The 22,273-nt window shown below is 46.9% G+C and overlaps 1 protein-coding gene and 1 long non-coding RNA gene across 5 annotated transcripts in view; one reads left to right on the plus strand and one right to left on the minus strand.

Moving 5' to 3' along the window:
• RPS6KA2 (ribosomal protein S6 kinase A2) overlaps positions 1-22,273 on the minus strand; it is a 299,944-nt gene that overhangs the window by 227,755 nt on the left and 49,916 nt on the right. The window contains exon 1 of one of the 4 annotated variants that reach the window (XM_074333814.1): positions 8,382-8,561. The exons of the other annotated variants lie outside the window; for them this stretch is intronic. Within the exon in view, the coding sequence (XP_074189915.1) occupies positions 8,382-8,546 (165 nt within the window). The 5' untranslated portion in view covers positions 8,547-8,561. Of the gene's footprint in view, positions 1-8,381; positions 8,562-22,273 lie in introns of those variants that run through there. 4 annotated transcript variants of the gene reach the window in all.
• LOC141571740 (uncharacterized) lies at positions 1,240-10,650 on the plus strand. Its single transcript, XR_012496831.1, has 3 exons — positions 1,240-1,361; positions 6,896-7,003; positions 10,512-10,650. It is a non-coding gene; the product is annotated as an uncharacterized LOC141571740 (long non-coding RNA).

A 22,273-nucleotide genomic window follows, 5' to 3' on the forward strand; every position in this document is an offset into this window, starting at 1 on the left:
GGAGTCACAAGGGGAACCTCAGGGTGAGCTCCATGGGGAGGACTGAACCAGCACACGTGGGGCGCAGCCCGTGAAAGCTGCTTTAGCAGGGTCTCGGGCTCACGGGCCCAGGTGGCAGGTGAGGGCCCTCCTGGCACCGCCCATGGCCCCCAGCAGCCCACAGGCAGGAAGGACTTGTTGCAGGACACCACCTGGGAGAAGCACACAGCCCGACCGACTGAAAAACGAGTAGGACCCACACAACTTCCAAATCCACGGCTCAGCTGTGTCCCACCCCTTAAGTGAACAGCAGGTGGGCAGATGTGCAACGCTACACATGTGTGAACATCAGCGGAGGCTGTGCCCTTAGTTGCTATGACAACCATGCTGCTTACACTACAGAGTCATTAGCGCTCCCTGCACCCCACGGGGCCGAACCCCTGGCAGTCAGGACCTGAATGCGGATTCTACGTCGGTATTCACCTGGCTGACGGTTGCTGCAAGGGGGTTCACCTCCTCCTTCCCTGTATCACCCAAATTACAAACCAGGCCTCCATCAGGCAGGTCCCAGGCTCCCTCCCGATTAGCCCTCCCAGTCAGTGGTCGGCCCGGCCCTTTCCCAGCAGAAATGAGGAAACGGGAGATGGAGACACGTTACAGCTTTGAATAGTTTCTTTGTTATACCAGCTTCTGACACTGTCTCCCATGAACCAGCGAGGTCAGCGCTGGGACCCTGACATTTCGCAGCTGCAAGTCTACGTGTCTCTGTGGGTCCCCCGAGTGTCCCCTGAGCACCAAGTGTCTGCGGGCGGCGCCCTATTACCACACTCAGGAGCAAAGGCTTAGGAGCCGGACACGGGCCCTCCTTGCACTCCTGACATGCCTTCCACCAACCTGCATCTTCCTTTTCAAACGGTCCTGAGGGCATGCATCCTGCAGCTATGGTGACTCCCCGGGGCCATCAGCCGTCCCTCGCCCTCCACCGGGGAAGCAAAGGGCTCCGAGCACAGGTGCTCCCTGGCCGCCACCCTGTGGTCACTTGTGGGCCATGGTGGCCACCGGCGTGAACACACGGAAGCTTGGCAACTGCTGCCAGCACATTCCCGTGGTCTGGGGCGGGCGCGGAGCCAGGAGGCCACCCCTGGTGTCATTAGGATCCCGGGGGCATTTGTCTCCTCTGCAAACACAGCCTCTATGGCAACAAGCTCGGTAAAGAACAGCGCCGGGTCCTGCACTCTGTGGACACTGAAGCAACAGGACCAGAGGGCAGGGAGGACACACCAGGATGAACACAGGGCCCACAGGATGGCAGACAGCGGCGTCCTCCCACCGGCTTGGACATGGCTGTGTCCCCTTAAGGAGAGGCACAGAACAACTGTGAGGTGAGAACACCTGGGGAGAGTGTGGGATGGGGCCCAGCGCTTTGTTTATCTTGTGTGTCCTGTCAGCCTTGCTCTGTCCCCACTGACGGGAGCAAGCGCGAGTGGTCACCCAGATTCAGTGGGTGATAGGACTCTGCCCTGCTGTGGCTCCAGCTGGAGACAGCGGAGGCGGCCTGCAGGACTGAGGCCCCTCCCCAAAGCTCCCGGGCACAGCACCCCCAGCACAGGGAACACGGCTGCTCTGCGTGTCCTCGGTGCCCTCAGGGCAGAGTTGGCTCGGGCTGCCCAACATATACTGCACACATGTATTCCTCACAGTTCTGGGGGATGGAGTGGCGAGCGGCGGCCGGCACGGCTGGTCTCTCCTGAGGCCTCGGTCCTCGGCATGAAGATGGCCATCTTTTCTCTGGGTCATCACATGGTTGTCCCTCTGTCTGTGTCTGTGTCCTAATCTCTTCTTATAAGGACACCTGTCTGCCTGAGGGCCTGTCTGCAGGGAGAATCGCCCGTTGGTGACAGACAGATAGCAGATGAGGCTGGGGTGTGGGCACAGGGACCCTCCCCCCTGCTAGACTGCATGCTGTGGTGACCTGAGTCTTTCTGGAAATGCCGGGGTCCCATGTGCAGCCTGGAAAGGACCCTACACAGGAGGAGCCAAGCATCTCTGAGCTTTGAATGGTGGGGTTCCTGACTTTTCAGTCCATGAGCCCCATAAATTATTGTTTACTCAAACCAATTGGATTGGACTTTGTATCACTAGTGGATTCCAACACTCAGTCAATTGGGGGATTTTTTGCAAAGCCAACAGACACACAGACTCCTGGAAATCTATACAATAACCAGAATGTTCTCATAACTATTCAGTCAAGCCCTATTTCGCTATTCATGGAGCGAAAAAAAAAAAAATGCCAAAAGGCAGAAGCCTGTCTCCCCTTGAGAAAGAGACCCCACCGAGCAGAGGGCCAGGAACAGGCAGGATGTGTGGAGGTCGCGATTCTTCTCTGCCTGCCAGTCCCGCTGACAGGGTATTTAATCTGTACCCGGGAGCTGGAATGTTCACAAATCTTGCTGTAAAGGCTCTGTCAATGGCTCATGGGCACTGATTAGAAACTAGGTAAAGTCAATGTTCATTATTTTAAATAGAGGCTTTGTTTATAAGTATTCAGTTGTTCATGACCTGTGACCTTCCACACAGCGACAGCCCAGCTCCCTGGGCAGCACGGGAGGCCTCGGGGTAACTTCAGGGAGAGGAGACGGGTATGAGACACACGGCTGTTGGAAAGAGCACTAGAGCACAGACCGATGCTTTGCAAACCTCAGCTTCAGATCGGAGGACCAGGGCACACACTTAAGTTTACAGAGACAACTTAGAATTAAGTGGAAGAGAAATCTTAAAAGAGAGAGAGAGAAATCTTGGGTTATGCATTAGATTGTAAAATGGTAGGGAGGCAGCTACTTCAAAAGATATCAGCTAAATATATGGTGATGGAAGGAGAACTGACTCTGGGTGGTGAACACACAATGGGACTTATAGATGATGTAATACAGAATTGTACACCTGAAATCTATGTAATTTTACTAACAATTGTCACCCCAATAAATTTAAAAAGTAAATTAAAAAAAAGAGATATCAGCTAAGAATATTGATGAGTCTTAAGTATTCATACTAAGTCCAGGATGACAGAGCCACAATGAGGGCTAAGGCGGTCACAGAGGAGGGCAATTCCCTGTCTTGGGATCACTGACCCAAACCCTCTATTGTGCAGATGGAAGGACTGTGGCCACAGGGCCGGTCACCTCCCTGGGAGGGTGACGCAGGTCAGAGCCGTCCCACTGTGTCCCCTGCCTGCTGGGATTAGTCCCCACCCATTCCCCTCAGTTTTGAGGTGACGAGGCTTTACTTCTTGGTGAAATCTGGCCCACATGGGTGCACACCCTGGGGGGACGTTCAGCCGGTGGTGACCGCGGCCAGGCCCTGACCCCATATGAGCCTCATGATGCCCTGGGCAGCTGACGGGTCCCACCCTGGCTCTGACGCATGGCCTGGGTCACTGTTCTGTGGGCTCAATTCTGCAGAAGGCAGAAGCAAGATGCCATGGCATTAACTGCCACCCCTCCCGTCTGCCGTTACCCTATTTCTGTGTGAGTGCCATTGACCCTTGAACAACGAGGTGGGGCACCCACCCCGCGGTGTTGGAAATCCGTAAACAACGTTTGACTTTACATGGGCCCTTCGCATGGTAGGTTTCCACCCACAGATCAACCAACTGCACACTGAAAACAGTTCCCATCACGGTTGGGAATCCGCTGCTGGGAAAGGGAAAATACTTACTCAGCCTGCAGCTGGCTGGTTGACTCCCCCAGTGTGAGACCCGCAGATCGGAAGGGTGGGCTGTATTTATTGAAAATCAATCAGCATATAAGTGAAGCACGTAGTTCAAACCTGGTTGTTTAAGGATCAAGGACACATCCTTTGCCCAGGACAGAGGGGCTGCTGGGGGGAGGCCCACCGACCCGTTCAGGGGTGCACCCCTAGTACCCAGCTTGCAAAACTCAACTGCTCCATAAAGAAATACTGTGGAATGGGTGCACCAACGTCCTTAGTTAGAACACAGAGAGGCCATCTCTGGTTAGACAGCAGTACTCACCTGACTTTCTTTGTCCATTTCAAAATTAACCTCTTGCAAATTAAACTTTAGTCATAACTTCAGAAAAGTCATCTCTGCAAAGAGCCAATGAAATCTCTTAAAATCTCTGTTGCGTTTTTCAACGTGAGCAAGCTGGATACTAACTGGGGGGGGCATCTTGATGTCATCTTGATGTTCACCACCCTTTGTGACTGAAAGTGGATCCATGTTTCTGTCCACTCTGGTTTGTAAAAGCAGCGTCCCTAGTCCCATGCACTGCCCCCATGTGTCTCCAGGAAAATCTTTTACTGTAGCAGATGAATGAACCAGTATCAGACTCCACCGAGCTGAGAAGAAGAGGTTTTAAGAGCCACAAGAGCGACCCGAAACTATTGGAGCCACAGAAACACGTCAATCCACCGCATTCTAAGAATTACCTGAACTTCTGTAAGATTCCAGCTGCTACATTTTCACCTACTCGTCACAATTTCTCTAAAGCTTCACTGCTACAGATTTGCTTGAAAGAGAATCTTTCCTTGACAAAGTGGGAAGAGAGAATGACTAAATCGACAAACGTTTATTGAACTAGTTTGTAGACTGTCTCCTTCTCTGTGAGGTAGGCCATTACACCCCGCAGCCACTTTTTAACAATTCAAATAGTAAATGTTTTGAGTTAGCTGTCCTTAATAACATTCAAAAATAAACTGCTTTGTAAAATTCCTATCCAATTTGTGCTTTAAATGTCTCTTAAAAGTGATAGAAATATATCTCAATTTTTTGTTTCTAAAGCAATATAATTATATTTCTCCTCCCTCATTCCAGGCAAGTCAAAACCTACTTGACCTAGATTTTATTATCTAACCCAACTAAATTGTTGCTTACACTTTATATTACAAAACAACTGTGTATAATGCTGTCAGAGTTTTTCTTGTCCTATATTAAACACAAAAGGTCCTATATAGCTATGAAAATCACCAATTGGTGTCGGCCTTGTTCCACGCTCTTCTACAGCTATCTTTCTAATATTCACCACATTCTAAAAACAATAATGTGTCAACTCGGATAAGTAAATAATAAATCACACTGCAGGTTAGAAATGCGTCCCCAGGGGACATTTAACTGTTGTCACTCTGAGAGATTACAACTCACTAGAAACACATCCTGCTGTTACCTACTTAGATTGTGTTCATGAGATGTGCTTAATTAAGCTGTTATTTTTTTTATTATTATTATTACATGCAATGTGGTTAAACAGTCGCAAACATCTATGAAACTGGGAAAATATATGGACTTGCCCGCGGGCCATCAAGAGTTCACCAGGAGGGGCCCCTTAGAGACAGACCAGTATCAGAAACGGCCCATCCAGCCCAACAATGACGAGGAACCAACATTCTGGAAATCGCCTTTGCTTGTGCTGGTGCTGGATCATTCTCTCCGGCTGCCCCTCACCCGCTGTGACCCACCCAGGGTGCCCCCACCGCACACGCTCGGCAGGGCACAGGGTCACTCCCGTATTGGTGCCTGCATTTCATGCCACCCCCTCGAGTGTCCATCTTATCTCCTGGAGTGGTTTCTCACATGCAGGTACTTGGTCTTACCTATCTTCTCATCTCCTACGACATATAGGTTGAGTGTTCTGAAAAGAACTGACAGTGTTTTAAAACACAGATTTTATTATTATTCAGGTACGTCCAGGCCAATAGATCAGAAGACAACTGCCGCTTAGAAGACAGCTTGCTACTCACAGTTCCTAAGGGGAGGGGCTATGCCACACCGAGAGCCCTGGGGTCAGTCAGGAGGCAGGGAGAGTGGGGAAATGTGGGCGAGAGCCTTTCCTGCGGTTCCCACGGAAGGAGCAGGCGAGCTCGGGGAGGCAGGCTTGGGACTGGCTAATCTGCAGATTCCAGCAGCCTCTGGGGCCCATGGCTGCCCCTAGTTGTCTGGTCCTGGCTCTGGGGTGATTAGGGCAGGAGGATGTGGCCCCCAGTGTGAGTTCCTAGAGGAGGTAGGCTCAGGCTTGGTTGAAACGTACACTCCTGGGTGAGTTGTTTACTGTCTTAGAAATCAGCTAAGCCGGGGAGGGACAGTCTCCAGGGCCAGTATTCCCCAGATGTCAAAGTATCAGATGCAGAAAATAACAACCTGCTTAACACAGGTGGGGAGGCTCACTTTCCCGACGCTCTGATTCTCGGGCCATTATACTGAACCCTCCCACTGCCCTTCTTGACCATCATGTGAAGGGAGGCGCTCTGAGTGGGTGTCCACAGCCAAGGGTCTGGCCCCCCGCTCTGCCACTCACTCACTAGATGATCTTGGACAAGGCATTTCAACGTCTGGGACCCTCGGTCTCCTTGTCTATAAAATGAAGTGGATGGGCTATGTGATTTCTAAGACTCCCTCCAGTTCCCAAATTTTATGAGCCCCTCCTGTAACCTGCAACATAGAAGATCTGCACTTATCAAAGAATCCAAACTCAAGACCACCACATTCTAACAAAATGCGTGGGTCCCCCCACTCGCCAACATGTCGGGGGATTGTCTGAGGTGTGGCTCCCACTTGTGTTTCCAGATGGCTGCAATGTCCCTGGATGAAGTCAGATTTTCAGGGAGCTGTTGACGTGGACCCCATAGGGTGGACTTCTCATAGAAATGCTTTCTCCTGCTTTGTATTATATTTGATCTCACCCCCTCCGCCTACAATTCAGGGCATCACAAAAGACATGACTCAGAAACACACTGTACTTTACAGAGGCTATTATGGGGGCCTGCCTTTTCCGGGTGCCCTGGTTTGAATGACCTGCGGGAGACACTTGTCTCTGGGCTCAAGGGACAGAAAGTGCCCTGGAGAGCCGGCTTTTATTTTTTGTTGGGTTGGTTAGGTTTTTGTTTTTTGGCTTGTCTGTTTTAGCTTTCATGGCCGGTGTCCTGTCCTTGGGAAGCCAGCCGTCTCAGAATGAAGCCCACCGCCCACCTCTGGAAGCCTGCTGCGCCTCGCACCTCCTCGGGGAGCTGAACCGTAGGCTACCTTATTTCCTTTACCTCAACATACGTACTTACTTCTGGTAAATCTCATAGTGAATGTTAGTTAACTTACTGAAGTCTTTGGGAATGAGAACAGTATCAGGAAGGAAATGCCCCCAGGGGTGTGGTGTTCATGTCTTCAGAGCCCACGGCCCCCTGAGGGATGGCTGTGGGTCACAGTGGGCTAGGACTAGGGACACTGGGGTGCGGGCTGGAACTCGGGGTGCCACTTCCACTGGACTGTGCCTCCAACCTGTATACATGACCTTGCTTGCTTTACCCCCAAAGTATGAGAAAACCCTTTTCATTCACCTTATAAAAGCATTTAAAAAATTATTCTAGGAGTGATTTTAAAGTGAAATGTAAGTTCACCTTAAAATTATATGTTCACGCATAGAGATGTACAAATACAAAACTACTGATTAAGCCCAAGTCTGCACATACGCGCTTAGAGACAGTGAGTCAAGCAGGGTCAGGGTATCTCCTGCCCGGCTTACACGGCTGTATGCGCATAGCTGGACAGCCACAGATGTGCCTCAAAACAGTGGTGAGACTCACAAAGCCCGTGCTCACGTGTGTGGCCGTGATTTTCACATCCCTGTGTCTCACACTCTCCTTTTTACAGAGTTATGGTGACACAGTGCCGAGTAATTCCTCTAACGAATCCAGCAGGCATTGTAGGAGCTGTTCTCGTGACCTGTTGGACTGTAACCTGATGCACATACGAGTTATTTAATTTAAAAATGGGAGAAGTCTGGGGGCTGGGGGAGGGGGAGTTAGCGCTTCATGGGGACCGAGTCTCAGTTTGGGGGTGAAGAGCTCTGGCGATGACGGAGGGGACGGCAGAGCAGTGTGACTGAGCTGTGAGCCTGAGGTGGTTAAGATGGTGACTTTCAGGTTGCACATGTTACAATTTAAAAAGTTTTTTAAAAAGCAAAAAGAAAATTTAAATCCGATTCTTCTTACCTAAAATATTACCTTTTAGTAATAGTTTTAACAAACACGTACTTTGTCACATTTTCCCCCTTAGCTTCTAATATTGCAGGAAAATGACAGTATCCTCACTCTCCTTGATCGTGAAAATACTCGTGAGACCCATAACACTGAACTCATTTGTGCTGCAAAGGACCCTCAAAACCAAGACGTGCTTCTGAGGGACAGCGTTCACCAGAGTTGTCACCTGCCCTTTGCCTATTTCTGTGATCTGACACTTTCCCGTTTGATGACACACAGACTTTCACTCGGCCTCCGAAAACAGCTTTTGAACTTGCCCTTTACTGGCCCAAATCTATCACATTAGTAATTTCCCAGCAAAAAACACAAATCGTTGAAACTTGCCCAGAGCCCCAGTCCCGGAGCGCAGCCCCCCCTACCTTCCTGAGGAACAGGTCCTGCAGCTTCCTGTGCGGCTGCCTGGTCATCCCGCAGCCGTGGCGCCCAGGGGCCAGGTCCACAGCCTTGGAGCCATCCCGCGCCTCTTCAGTTATCACCGCCCACGGCCGCTGCTGCTCGTCACCAGGCAGCGTCTCCCTGCACATCCGCCCGCCCCGCCCTCCTCCCAGCAGCAACAGATTTGCAATCAAAGGAGTCCTCAGGCTCTCCCTCCTTCCACACCCCAGTCCGGCTGTGAGACGCCAGGCTGCAGACAAAACCCCGCCTGGGACTCACCAGAGGGAAAGGGGGCCGTGGGAGAGGTGCAGTCTCCGGCTGTCCCCTTCTGATCTGAGGGCAAAGTAGCGTGCTCAGCTCTGATAAAGATAAGCACACACTTTATCTAACCCCACCTCTGCCAAACAGTCAAAGGTTCAAAACTGTCAGAGACCCTGAGAGGGGCAGGCCACGAGACCTCTCCCCACAGGGCACCTGCCACCTGCCAGAGCGTGAAAAGGCAACTCCCAGTCTTCTTTTTAATAATTAGTCATAATTTCAGTCCTTTCAACTAAAAGGAGGGAGATAATAAAGGTGGTGGCTTATTTTTTAGGTGATGCTGGGTCAGCTAACACACATTGATTTTGCAAGGATTGCATTCATTATCCATCGTATTAGTTCTTTGAGTAATACCTCACCATGCTGACACGCACACATGCACACACACACACACACACACACACACACCTGTGCACACACATGTACACACAGTTTCTCTCTGCAGCTACCACGGGCTCACTTGTAGTATGTCCTGTCTGGGTAATAGAAAAATCTGCTTTGCCTTCCTCGTGAAAACTGGGTTCTCACATTTCCTCCACAACAGCCAGCCCTTTATGGCTGTCCCTTGCCTCATGCCTGGCCTTGGTCCAGACAGAGGTGTGCAAGGTTTAGTGTGAACGCAACCTCGGAACAGCGAGCAATAGGTTAGAGGCAGAGCTGTGATGCTGGCCAAGTGACCTTTCTGATTTTTATTTTTTAAGCCTCTTGTTAGTATATAAATAGGCTTCTCCTCTGAAGTTGGAAAGATGCACTATGACAAAATGACCAACTAGTAATTAGTTTTTAGACAACAGATAACAAAAGTCATGGTGAAGGACATGGGTGTAGAATTAAACTGGAATAAAAATATAGGGCTTAAAAAAAGGACTCAAAGGCAAAGAGGAAATTCAAGACAGAAATGGACAGAAATTGCCCTGATTTACGGCTGGGCAAGTGAGAGGTATGGCCCTGTGGTCTCTTCCTTACTCTAAAATGCTGAAGAATATGTCTTTTCCAGCCAAATGAAAACAGTCAAAGTACAATTGTCCTTTCTTAAGTGGCCACTATTCCAGGAAATTTGTTCTAACCAGGCTTTCATTCACCCCATTGCTCCTGGAGCAGATGCACTGTGTGCTCTTTTTCTCAAATAGGACATTGATTATCGTGCATCTATCCGTGTGACTGTGTTTTCGTGTGTAAGTGTGTATATACATACACATGCGCACATATCTCATACAAACAACACAGGAGATAATGGAAGAGTAATTAGTTCAGCCCTTTGAGGGGCATTCTAAGATATAATTCTCATTAATCATACGTTCCATTAGAAAAATTATTAGGAACCTACTATACAGGATTTTTAAAAACGTGTACCATATGTCTACCATTATACATGCATCTTTTCCGTTCTGGAGCCATCGGCCATTAGGATATCTAAGCAGGCTGATCGTCCTCGGGAGCTGTCACTTGGAGAATAAAGCATATGCTCTGCTCAGGCCATGTTATGGCAATAGAGCAAAATGCCTCTGTTTGTAAAAATCTCTCAATTACTTTTTGCTACTGATAACTAGCACAGAATAGTAACAGGGAAATAAAGAGAAACTGGCGTTCTTCCTCTTCTCACCAAATTTCTTACCCATTATTCTGTGTGGGTCTAGGCAGTCCCTGCCCATTGAGTCTTGAGTTCTCCCTTTGTCAAATCAGCAGAAGCTTAAAAACAATTCCAGGTCTATACCTTTTCCCTAAAATGAATGCACATCTCACCCATTTCCAAGGTCCTAGATCTTAAACTCTACCGTACGTGCTTTCTTTCACAGAAACAAGCAGTCTTTCTTGGGAACACCCTTCACCACGAACAGAAGACGCGCTCGCACTACAAGCATGGCGCAGCCCACTCCTGCCCTCTTGTGGGCACCACGCAGAAGCGTGGAGGATATTACAGAGCGATAGCTTCTCTTCAAACCCCACGCCACCACATTTCTGAGTGCTTAAGGAGGACAGTATGAAATACTTTCCTTAAAACCTGGGTTCTTGTGGTCTTCCATGAATACATTGTTTAATTACTTTATTATTAGTCCTTGTTTTAATTATGTTATTATTAGTTCTTTGCTTTAGCCAAAGAATATAGTACCAGGCTGAATTGAGACTTAAAAGAATTTTTTACTGACTTTCTGCTGGGGGGCAGTGTTTAGACTCTGGTATTATACTTCACACACACCAGGCTACAAATGGAAAGGTTTTTGCCACTATCAGTCTGTAACGTATTGAACCCCTTAGAAACGGTGCTTCTCTCACATGAAAAGTATTCCCAACTTAGCCAACAGCAGTGCCACCAGCAAGTGGCTATAAGACAAAAGAGAGTGGGCTTATTTGGGGCACCATCACTTCCTTGGATTATTTTGTATGCGGAAAAAAAGAAAGGCTTCTTAAGACAATGTTTAAACATCTACTTCTAAGGGTATATCTATCTGATCTACCACATAAAGAAGAAATCCCCAGAGCTAAACAAGAAGCACCTCAACCACACCCAAGAGAAGCTCACAGAGCTCTTTGTTGACCGTGAGGTCGACCAGATAGACGATTGCTCAGTGGAGACTCCCTCACTCAGTCTGTCTGTAGACAAGGAGGAAGTATGAGCCTGGTCTGTTTTTCCCAGGAAACTCTCTAGGTTAGATCAACACAAGCCACACAAAACTCGAAAAAGTTTCAACCAAAAAACTGTCATCTTTCCTACACTACACATTTTGCCCAAATCACTTTAAACAGCCTGTTTACTTGTCCCTCACGACCAGGGTTGTGGGGAGGGAGAAGGGTGGTGCAGGGCTAAGAAAAGACAGTAGCCAAGGTTAGAGTGCTAGCAGGGCCAAGGGACTCCAGCCTCAAGGACTGACTCCGACTGGGCCAACGCATAGTTTTTATTGGTAAACTCCTAAAGAGGTAAAAGATTGTTAATCTCAGGATCTGTGCGTTACGTAGCCTGCGGGCTGTCTTTCCGAAAGTTCCCATTGTGTTCCAGCTTGTACTTTGCCTTCACACACGCACATCTCCAAGGAATCCATTGAAGGGGAGGGACCGATATAATTCCATCGGGCCTCAGTTTGCTGAAGCACTCCCTTGTGAAATCCTGGGAAGAGCACAGGGCAACAAACGGTTTGGCAGCTACAAGGCAACACTTACTGACAATTCTTGTTCCCTGTCTGGTGGCGGTATGCCCGAGGACCAGAAGAGAGATGGAGGGGCAGACGGTCTGAACAAGCCTGACCTAAAGTTAGTGGGTTTTTTATAACAATATCCCAACTGCAATTCAATGCAAATTTCCATAAGAATTAAAAGGTAATTATCTAGAGCTTGGTCCCTTTGAAAATGCATTAGCAAAATAGATGCGGGTCTTTGGTCTCTGGCTGAATGGCAGTCATGTTAGATCTAGTTGCTTTGCAATAGAAACCTTTCATTTTTAATGGGACTTAATTGTAGGTATATGTAGTATGTGAACTGAATGTTACCATGGTGACTATGGCATGAAATTGCCTTTTATCTTGTGCATGAGAGATTGTCCTAACAATCTTGGCTTACTCATCTTCAAATTATTTTGAAAAACAGCTATCACTGTTTATTGGCCGCTGCTTTGAAGGGACTGCTGCTGCCATCCCTTGGGGCGTCCATCCTCCAGCAACAGAACCAAAATGCTCACACAATTAAACCCAAGAAATATACAACTGCCACCACAACAAAAAGCATTCCTTTCATGTTTGCATTAGACCACCATCATGTCAACCCTGAAGCTTTAGTTTGTGTCTTCCTCTGCAAAACCTATGATTCCGTTTCCTTGGCCCGTCCCATAGAATCAGACAGGCCACCCTAGTGCAGTGTCCAAGACAACACTAGGTATTCATCATGTCTTTTCTCTTCCCCGGCCCCAGGGACAGTAGGCAGCATGTGTGCGGTTAGGTTGGGACCGCATGGCTGAGTCCTCACAGCTGGGAACAGGAATGGAAGTGATGTTAAGAGGGCAAGAGATAATCACGCCCACCCAGCCCTTGTGACTGGAACAGAGAACCTGGAATAGTGGGGTTGCCAGATGGAAGACTCCTGCAGATCCGAGCCTGCTGGACCGAGCTGCCAAGGACAGCCCCTAGGCTTGGCAACCTGTGTGCCTCTTGTGGTAAGACCCTGGCATTTGGTGCTTATTGGTCACCACAAAACAATGTAGTCTTTGCCATAGGCCTAAGACACGTGGCTAAAACATTACAGATGGATCGCCTGGCTTCACAGAAAGGAAACTGAAGCCCAAAGAGGCCACACAGCAGGGTGGCAATAGGGCTATGTCTCCTACACTTCCTTCCTCAGTCTCCCCTCTGTCCCCCATCCCACCACTGCACCCCCAGACGTGTCACAGTCATTGTGCTCATCACGTCACCATGTTGACTGAATCCCTTAGCACCTTTAGAGGTGATAGGTGTGTGTGTGTGTGTGTGCACGCTTATGTATATGTGTGTCTGCCTACATGCACGTGTGCTTATTTATGTGTGTGTACATGTTGGGGGGGAGGGAAACAGGACATATCCTAAATTCCCCCCCAGACCTCTCCAGGTGCTGGCACATGGCATGTGTAAAGACATTTTTTAATGAAGCATCATTAGGGAAGCTGCCCCCCCTGCAGGGGTAGAGCTGGTCTCTAACCACTCAAGTATCACATACCAAGTATGTGTGTGGAGTATCTGGTGTCAGGTACTCCCTCAATTCCAGTCACTGGGAAACTCAGCCTCTAGTGGAAGTCCAGTCAGCTTCTCGTTGGCAGGACCATCAATGATCCACAGAGTAAAAGCAGCCCGTTGCCATCCCATCCACCCCCAGACTTCCAGGGGCAAACAAGACAATGGAGCAATCATGACCCCCAAGTTTTCCATGTAGGACACAGAGGCCACTGTAAGCTGCTGGTGAACACCTGGGGACACAGGTCACTCCCAAGTACACGTGATACTACTTACAAACATGGAAACTATCATGATGAATACCATTTAATTGCATGTAGAATTGAAGGACTGGTGAGGCTTTCCCAATGCATGGATAACAGGAATACAAATGCTGTGACGTGGGGTCTGTGATTCATTGTTATTCATTTTTATTACTATTATTTTAAACAAGGAGTTTCATTTTGAAAAAACACTTGGGACCCACTAACTCAGAAGCCCCAGGAGCAATAGCCGGGCTGTGGGCGGAGCCTGATTTGGTTCCTCGCAGTCTCTGGTTTCCAAGCTCAGCCGAACCCTATTAGATGTCATTTGCTTAACATGAAAAAAAAGTAAGTGTATGAAAAGACACTCTACTGAATGGGAGAGGCTGCCAATGATACATCTGATAAGGGGCTAATATCCAAATTTATATAAACAAACAAACAAAAAATTCATACAACTCAACACCAAAAAACACACAAAAAAACAAATCAAACAACTTAAAAAATGGGCAGAGGACCTGAATAGACATTTCTCCAAAGAGGACATACAGATGGCCAATAGACACATGAAAAGATGCTCAGTGTCACTAATCATCAGGGAAATGCAAATTAAAACCACAATGAGATATCATTTCACTCCTATTGGAATGGCCATCATCAACAAATCAACAAACAAGTGCTAGTGAGGATGTGGAAAAAAGGGAACACTCGTGCACTGTTGGTGGGATTGCAGATTGGTGCAGCCACTATGGAAAACAGTACGGAGAGTCCTCAAAAAACTAAAAACAGAACAACCTTATGACCCAGCAATTCCACTCCTGGGTATCTATCTAAAACACTAATTAGAAAAGATAGATGCACCCCTATGTTCATTGCAGTATTACTTACAATAGTCAAGATATGGAAGCAACCTAAGTGCCCATTAATAGATGACTGGATAAAGAAGTGGTACATTTATACAATGGACTATTACTTGGCCATAAAAAAGAAGGGAATCTTACCATTTGCAACAACATAGATGGACCTAGAGGATATTATGCTGAGTGAAATAAGTCAGACAAAGAAAGTCAAATACCATATGATCTCACTTATTATATGAGGTCGGACAATTAAGTTTGCAAACTCATCCTAGAAAAAGTTCTACCTACCTCATTGCTGAATATCACTATGGTCACCTTTGAAGTACTCCCCTCGGTAAGCTATGCACTGACACCAGTACCTAGTGCACCTTTCAAAGCAATTTTGGAACTCTTTTTCCGGAATGGCCATCAGAGCTGTCGTCATATTACCCTTGATGTCCTGAATGTCATCAAAATGTCTCCCTTTCAATATTTCCTTTATCTTCGGATAAAGAAAGAAGTCATTGGGGGCCAGATCAGGTGAGTAGGACGGGTGTTCCAATACAGTTATTTGTTTACTGGCTAAAAACTCCCTCACAGACAGTGCTGTGTGAGCTGGTGCATTGTCGTGATGCAAGAGCCATGAATTGTTGGCGAAAAGTTCAGGTCGTCTAACTTTTTCACGCAGCCTTTTCAGCACTTCTAAATAGCCAAGTTGGTTAACTGTTTTTCCAGTTGGTACAAATTCATAATGAATAATCCCTCTGATATCAAAAAAGGTTGCAACAAGTTCTCAAACTTAATTGCCAGACCTTGTATGTGAAATCTAAAGAACAAAATAAGCAAACAAACAAAACAGAAACAAACACAGATACAGAGAACAAACTGATGGGAAGGGAGTTGGGGAATGGGTGAGAAAGGTGAAGGGATTAGAAAGTACAAATTGGTAGTCAAGGGGATGTGAAACACAGTATGGGGAATATAGTCAATAATGTTATAAAAACTACGTAGGGTGCCAGATGGGCACTAGAGGTGTCAGGGGGATCAATGCATAAAACATGTAAATGCCTAATCACTACCCTATACACCTAAAACTAATATGAAATAATATTGAATGTCAACTATAATTTTAAAAAATACATATTCCCAGGGTGTAAAGTACAGCACAGGGAACATAGTCAATGGTACTGTAACAGCTATGTACGGTGTCAGAGTGGTAGTAGACTGGGGCGTTATCACTTTGTGAGGGGTGTAAATGTCTAATTAGTATGTTGTTTTGTACACCTGAAACTAATATAAAAAGGTTAAAAAAAAGGAAAAAGAAAATTTAAAAGGTCAATGAAACTCCAAAGAAAAAAGTAAGTGTAAGAGAAATTAAAAATTTTTTTTGACCCATCAAGAGGTTCTGTGACGAGACTGTAAAACTGTTTTTACTTCACAAAAGAAATTACAGGAGAAATTTATCTTTGATTTTGGCAGATGTCCACATCATAGCACCCGAGTTTTGCTAAGACTCTAGAGCCAGATGGCTCATGTTCAAACCCCAGAGCCAGCCCTTGGCTGTGTGGCCTTGAGCGCTAATTGTCTCAGTGTTTTCATCTATAAAATGGGGGTAGTAACAGTGGTTTTGGTTATGAGTGTTACCTGAGATAACATTCGTAAGGTGCTGGAATAGTGCCTGGGACATAAGTATATGTAAGGGTTCGTTAAATAAATTAAAGGAAAATAAAAAAACAGGAAAAAGGAAAGATACCCTTGATTGCATTGAGAGACCACTCTGGCAATAAAGTGGTAAGAAAGAGTGCTTTGTCCAGTGTCCTCACTGCACATAAAAGGGCTTTACGAGAAAAGCATTTTATAAATTAGAAGGCACTGTACGGACGAGCGAATGACTTCCTTCATTGGTCTGGTCATTATAAATCAAATTCCAAGTGTCCCATCCTGACACCACCATAAACAATTAACAGCAAAACAAGAGCTATGAGTGTCCTTGCACCTCGAGAAAAACGGAACCACGGAGCAGTCCTTTAAAGATCTTTTTTCAAATTCATGACTACATGATCCGGTTTTGCCTACATGTCCACCATCAAATACGGAGCCATACCGCTCAGTCATAGGCTTTTCCTGAATGACTGCAAAGCCATTTCTTTTAGAATTCTACTGTTTAGCTAGAAATGATGGAAAGCATCCAGAGAGTCCTGAGTGGTAAAGGAGTGAGCCTGCGTGCACTGTGCGAGCCCCGGGCCGTAGTGCAGCTTCTCCTAACCACGCCCAGCGTTGCACTCCCACTAGGGCCACTACTCAGGGGCCGTGACCCCACTGCCACGGGGGGCGGGGGACGGGACCACCGGGCACACGTGAGCCAGGAAGCCACTGACAGTGTTTGCCGTTTAAGGACATTTAAGTGACAGGCAGAAGATAAGGACCCAAAGGAGGAGACTCACGAGGAAGAGCCATGAGGAGGACAGCACTGCCTCCATGGCCTGAAGGGAGCGGACACTCCCAGGAGCGTCCACAGTGCATTGTCAGCTGCCAGACTGAGCTGGGACGGACCCAAAAATCGTGGGGCTGACAACATGGAGCTCGTTTTTCCTGTCTTACAAGAGTAGGTACGATGGACTCTAAGGCAGGGGATCACCATGGGGCAAAAAGGGACTGAGAGTGGGGAGAAGGGATGCAGAAACACCCCCAGGGGTGTGGGTGTGGGGCAGGGGTGCAGCCCATGTGGGGCGGGTCCTGTCCTCCAGGCCTTGAGCTGAAGTGCCCCATCCTTTGAAAACGAAACGGAAGTCTGGACCGGGAATGAGCAACTTTTGATAACGTGAGGGGACATGTAAAAAGAACCTGGAGACCAACAGGAATAAATGTGTCTGGATCTTTATAAATATATCAGACATCTGTGGACCACATGTTCCCATCCTTCTGTGTATGTACGTGTGTTTATATGCATACGAGTAAGAATCAACATCCGTATGAAAGGAAAACCAAGTTCCCAAGGCCTGACAGTGTGTCTCATTCCACTTGGGCCTGTCAGCTGTCGCCCCAGGTGGCAGCCTCACCAGGGAGGGCCCAGCTGCTCAGTGACGCAGGCAGGAGTCCGGCCCAGGTCTAGGGCGGACCCCACAGCACTGCTAGCATTGCTGGGACTGTAACAATGTGAAATGCGTCTCTGTGTGCTGGGAAATGAAAACACCCCACAGCAAAATCACATAAAAGAACCGGGTGTTAGATTACGTTCCACTTCTGACACAGGAGAACTCAGGCTGAAAGCCAGTCGAGGCAATTGCGGGTGTTGACATCGAAAGGACTGTGACAGTCTAGACTAAGAAATCGTCTGTCACGCTGTGCCCCCCGAAAGCCAAGGCCCAGAGACGCCTCCCAAGCTGCCTGGCTGCCACCCACAGCCTCTGCCGGCCTCTGACTCTTCGTGACGTCCGGCGACAGACAGTGCTGCCACGAGCTCAGCACCAGCGCCTCCCCCACGCTCCCACCTCTGACGTGTTTAGCACCTTCTTAGTGTGGAGGAAACGGGGTTCCTTGGTGCATCTATTGGTCATGGACAAGCACAGTGCACATCAAGAGTCTCTAGAAGCCCCACTGTGATAAAGAAATACTAGCATTTCATAGATTCAAAAGGAGAGGCATAATTTCCTATCGCTCCTGAGACCATCATTTAGAAAACACTGGCCTCAATTGGAGCAGAGGGTGTAAGACGTCAAGCTGGCATCCGCAAAAGAGAATTTAAAAAGCATCCTAGTTGTTTGAAAGACATGAGGCCAAAAGCATAACCTTTTAGCAAACAATGCAGCAATCACTCCACTTCTTGTGACCTGCATTTTCATCTATGAAATACAACAACGATAGTAAAGAAACAGTAACCATGTACAATTGCCTGGGACGATGGCAGGTCCTCAGTAATTATCAGTTCTTCTGATGAGTGAAAGGAGCTAATGGGAAGTAAGTATGCTGTCCCTCCACAGTGACACAGGTCTAAATGGCTGTTAAAAGTAAACAGAGCACTTCCTACTTCTTCTGGTTCACCAGAGGTCAGAGTCAAAATGGCTACCATTATGTTATGAGACATTCATAAGGCGATTACAAATTTCAAACAGAAAGTTCCCGTTGGGTTTTTGGGGGTATTATTTTGATAATGACATCTTTCATTCTGTATTAATAACTGGCAGTGACTTGTCAATTAATGATCTACTTCTTCTCATGTTATTTGTCACTAAATGTCACTAAATTTCACCCTCAACTGGCGAAATTATCTAAGACAGTAGAGTTACCCATGTGTTACTAGCCCAACATATCTGTAATAGATCATCATCCAATGACTATAATTAATTTAATATTTTTAGGATGAGTTGAGCCTTAACAAATTAATTTCTTAAAATATAATTATGTATTAGTAATTTAGGTATCTTCGGAAATTTTGGAAAAATATGGAAAAAAAAATCACCTGTGATCCTAGAATTTCATGAAAAACCTTGGGATTTTTTTTTTTTTCTTCTAGAAATCTTGTCTGGTTTTCTTGGGAGTTGGGACGTAGGCTATAGCCGAATATACTAAAATTTGGGGTCAATGTTTTTTCCTAAAGTTAATGCTTGGTTTTTCTCCAGCTATCTCCAAAGGAAATTTAACAGCGTAACCCTGATTGAAGGGTTTTCCTGGCTCAAAATTTGCCTCTAACACTTAACTAGTTTCTATGGGAGTGCTGCAGAGACTGGGAGAAACTTTCCACTGATCACAGTAATAGGAGTGAGTCTGTATTAGCCCCATTTTAGATTATTCAAGGATGGAATTTAAAAAACTCAGAGGTTGCCGATGAGCTTCTTTTCAGTTACAGGTACCTCCTTCTGCTAACACCCCTGTTCTGGAACCTTCCTGCCCATGGAGAGTCCGCCCCACCCTGTGGCCGACTGCAGTCCCGACGATGACCACCAGGGGGCCCTCGGGGCCCCTTAACACACCCAAGGTCTGTGAGGGCGAATGCATCCTCCCCCAGGCATCCCCGGCCCTCACAGCCAGCATGAAGGGATGCAGCGGCCGTGACTGGGAGCTGAGCTAGCCAGCCCCAAGGTGGCATGTTTGTGCCTGAAAACAGACTGGAAAACCAGGATTCTGTATTTTACTCCCTCTACTTCACCCATTTTCCAAGGTCACCTGTCACCTTCACATTATCAACACCATCTGAAAGCAAAATGCATCTGTGAACCCCATTTCATATGCTTCAGGATGCACAGCAGAAGCGAGGAAAGATTGCGTGAAAAAGAAAAGACAAAGACAAACAGGAAGAGCAGCCATCTTCAGTGGCGATGAAGGCTCGGAGGACCCGTGTGGCCCCAGGAGAGAGACGAAAACTCAGGAGAAAGAAAAACAGGAGGGAGAACCCAGCTCATGGTCCAGTGTCAGAATCCTAATCTGAAATCTGGTGTTGTGACTCTACTAGGGGCTCATGTGACAGGAGCCTCTTAGGCAGGGCCTCTGCTCGCCAAGAACGGTGACAAGAAGCTGGGGTGGGGGTCACGTTCGAACAGTGTTTGCTGAGTGGCCACCACCTACCATGTTTCCCCGAAAATAAGACCGAGCCAGACCATCAGCTCTAATGTGTCTTTTGGAGCAAACATTAATATAAGACCTGGTCTTATTTTACTATAAGACCAGGTATAATATAATATAACATAACATAATACCTGGTTTTATATAAGACTGGGTATAATATAACATAACATAACATAATATAATATAATACCGGATCTTATATAATAAAAGACCGGGTCTTATATTAATTTTTGCTCCAAAAGACGCATTAGAGCTGATGGTCCAGGTAGGTCTTATTTTCGGGGAAACATGGTAATAGGCACATTAGAATTTTAGCTCTCTAAGGTTCTTCTCAAAAGACTAGGTTTGAGTCATCAGTCATTTTATTTGCATATCGAGGTGTCTGGCAAAAGAACAGATTGTTTCACAAATTATTAAGAATTGAAACAACACCAAAGCACACACACACACACACACACACACACACACACACAGATGTCAGGCAGGCAGCTGATATGTGTGTATCAGGCACATGGCATGTTATCACTGTCCAACCACAAGAGTTAGAGTTATGTTTCCTCCTTTACCAAGGGCTGAGTGGTCAGCCTTGGTCCGTTCATCGGAAAGCTGTGGCCTGGCCTCCAGTCTACACCTTACTGATCAGTAGTGGCCACTCCCTGTCTCCAAATAGCCGGAGACCTAAGGAACAGTTGTTTTTCTTTATTCAAGTCCCAGGGAATCAATGGATGTCTGAGCGATGCAGTCCTACAAAGAGGACGTGTGTGTTCACGCCAAAACAGTAAAAAAAGAGGAAAAGGAAGGAATGGAGACAGCCCAAGGGGCAGGAGCTGAATCAGAGACCCTCTTCAGGGCTGCGTGCCTGCACAGGTGACACGTCTGCCCCCGACAGCCACCCTCCCTGCTCTCCTTTTTACATTTCTTTTTAGAAAATCAAATAAATGCAGAGTGAAACCATAACAGAGAAAGAGAATTCAGCCAGCTGTTAGACTGGAGCGAGCTTGCACGTCCATCTGGTGAAACACCTGCGAGACGGCTAATTGAGGTGTTGGTCACATGGGCAGCTTCCGCCACTTTCCTGGTAACACTCACGCTTCTCAGCAGAGATGTACCCACTCCTGTCTGCCCCACAGCTAAGAGTGTGTTAGGATTTTAAACAGGAGGCCCTACAAGCCTCTCACTCACTATAATGATCCATTTAACACAGGGCTGTCAGAGAGAAGGAAAGGCAAACACTTCCCTTTTACGTCACTGCTACCTGACTAGCTGTCATATTTCCAGAGTGTTCCCAGTGATGCTGTGAGGGGCAGTTGTGCTTTTACATCCTGGACATAAGATGTGCCTCCTGCCTGTCATACGAGGGCGAATCTGAGACGTGAGTGGGCTGGCCACCCAGGCCCCTGACCTGCAGTGTGGTCAGGTCCTGAGGGAGACAGCACTGGCCTTGGAAAGCTTTCCAACTCTGGCTCGTGTTGGTGCCACCTTGTAGCACTGGTCATTGGTTTCCAGGGAATGATTCTCAAGTGACACCCACGTGCATCTCACAACCTAGGATTCAGTTCTGATTACGCAGCAGACTCGGTCTCATTCAATCTGCCTACATTCATTTCTACAAGAGAAGAGAAACGTACTCAGTACTGAAACTCTTCTTTCCTGTTCGGCGAGGCCAGTCTAAATGTGGACAGTGATGGTTGGTGGGAAAATGTCACTTGAGTTTTTGCAAGAGACACAGTCCCTCACATCATATAAAGCCAAAAACAAGTTTTCCTAAGAATCACCAATGAGGGCTTAGCTGTTTTCTGCTTGACCGGGTTACAAACTACACTGAAAGGAAGTTAGAAGAAAAGAGGAAAGGGGCCAGTTCCTCTCCCAAGACATCTCATTTGCTGGGTTTATGTAAATTAGGAAGCAATTCGAGAGTATTCAGACATTTTTCTAGTCACATAGCTCAAATAATTTCAACCACCTTGAGATTTTTCTCATTATCCTAAATCAGTCATTATTAACCTTCAGTTCTACCGCCACAATATGTATGTCTAGTCAGGAAATCTAACTTGTACAAGCTAACTTGAACCTTTTTTCCCCAACAAAATTCTTAGTGTTACGCTGGTAATGGAAACATAGTCAGACCCAGACAGGAGTACTGCAAGTTTGTAAAAAGTAAAACAGTGGAATTCGCTCATAAGTGATGCAAATTCAGTGAATGACAGCAATCAAATGTAAGGTC

This window comes from Rhinolophus sinicus, linkage group LG05 (assembly GCF_036562045.2).
Source record: "Rhinolophus sinicus isolate RSC01 linkage group LG05, ASM3656204v1, whole genome shotgun sequence".
In the NCBI taxonomy this organism is placed as follows: domain Eukaryota; kingdom Metazoa; phylum Chordata; class Mammalia; order Chiroptera; family Rhinolophidae; genus Rhinolophus; species Rhinolophus sinicus.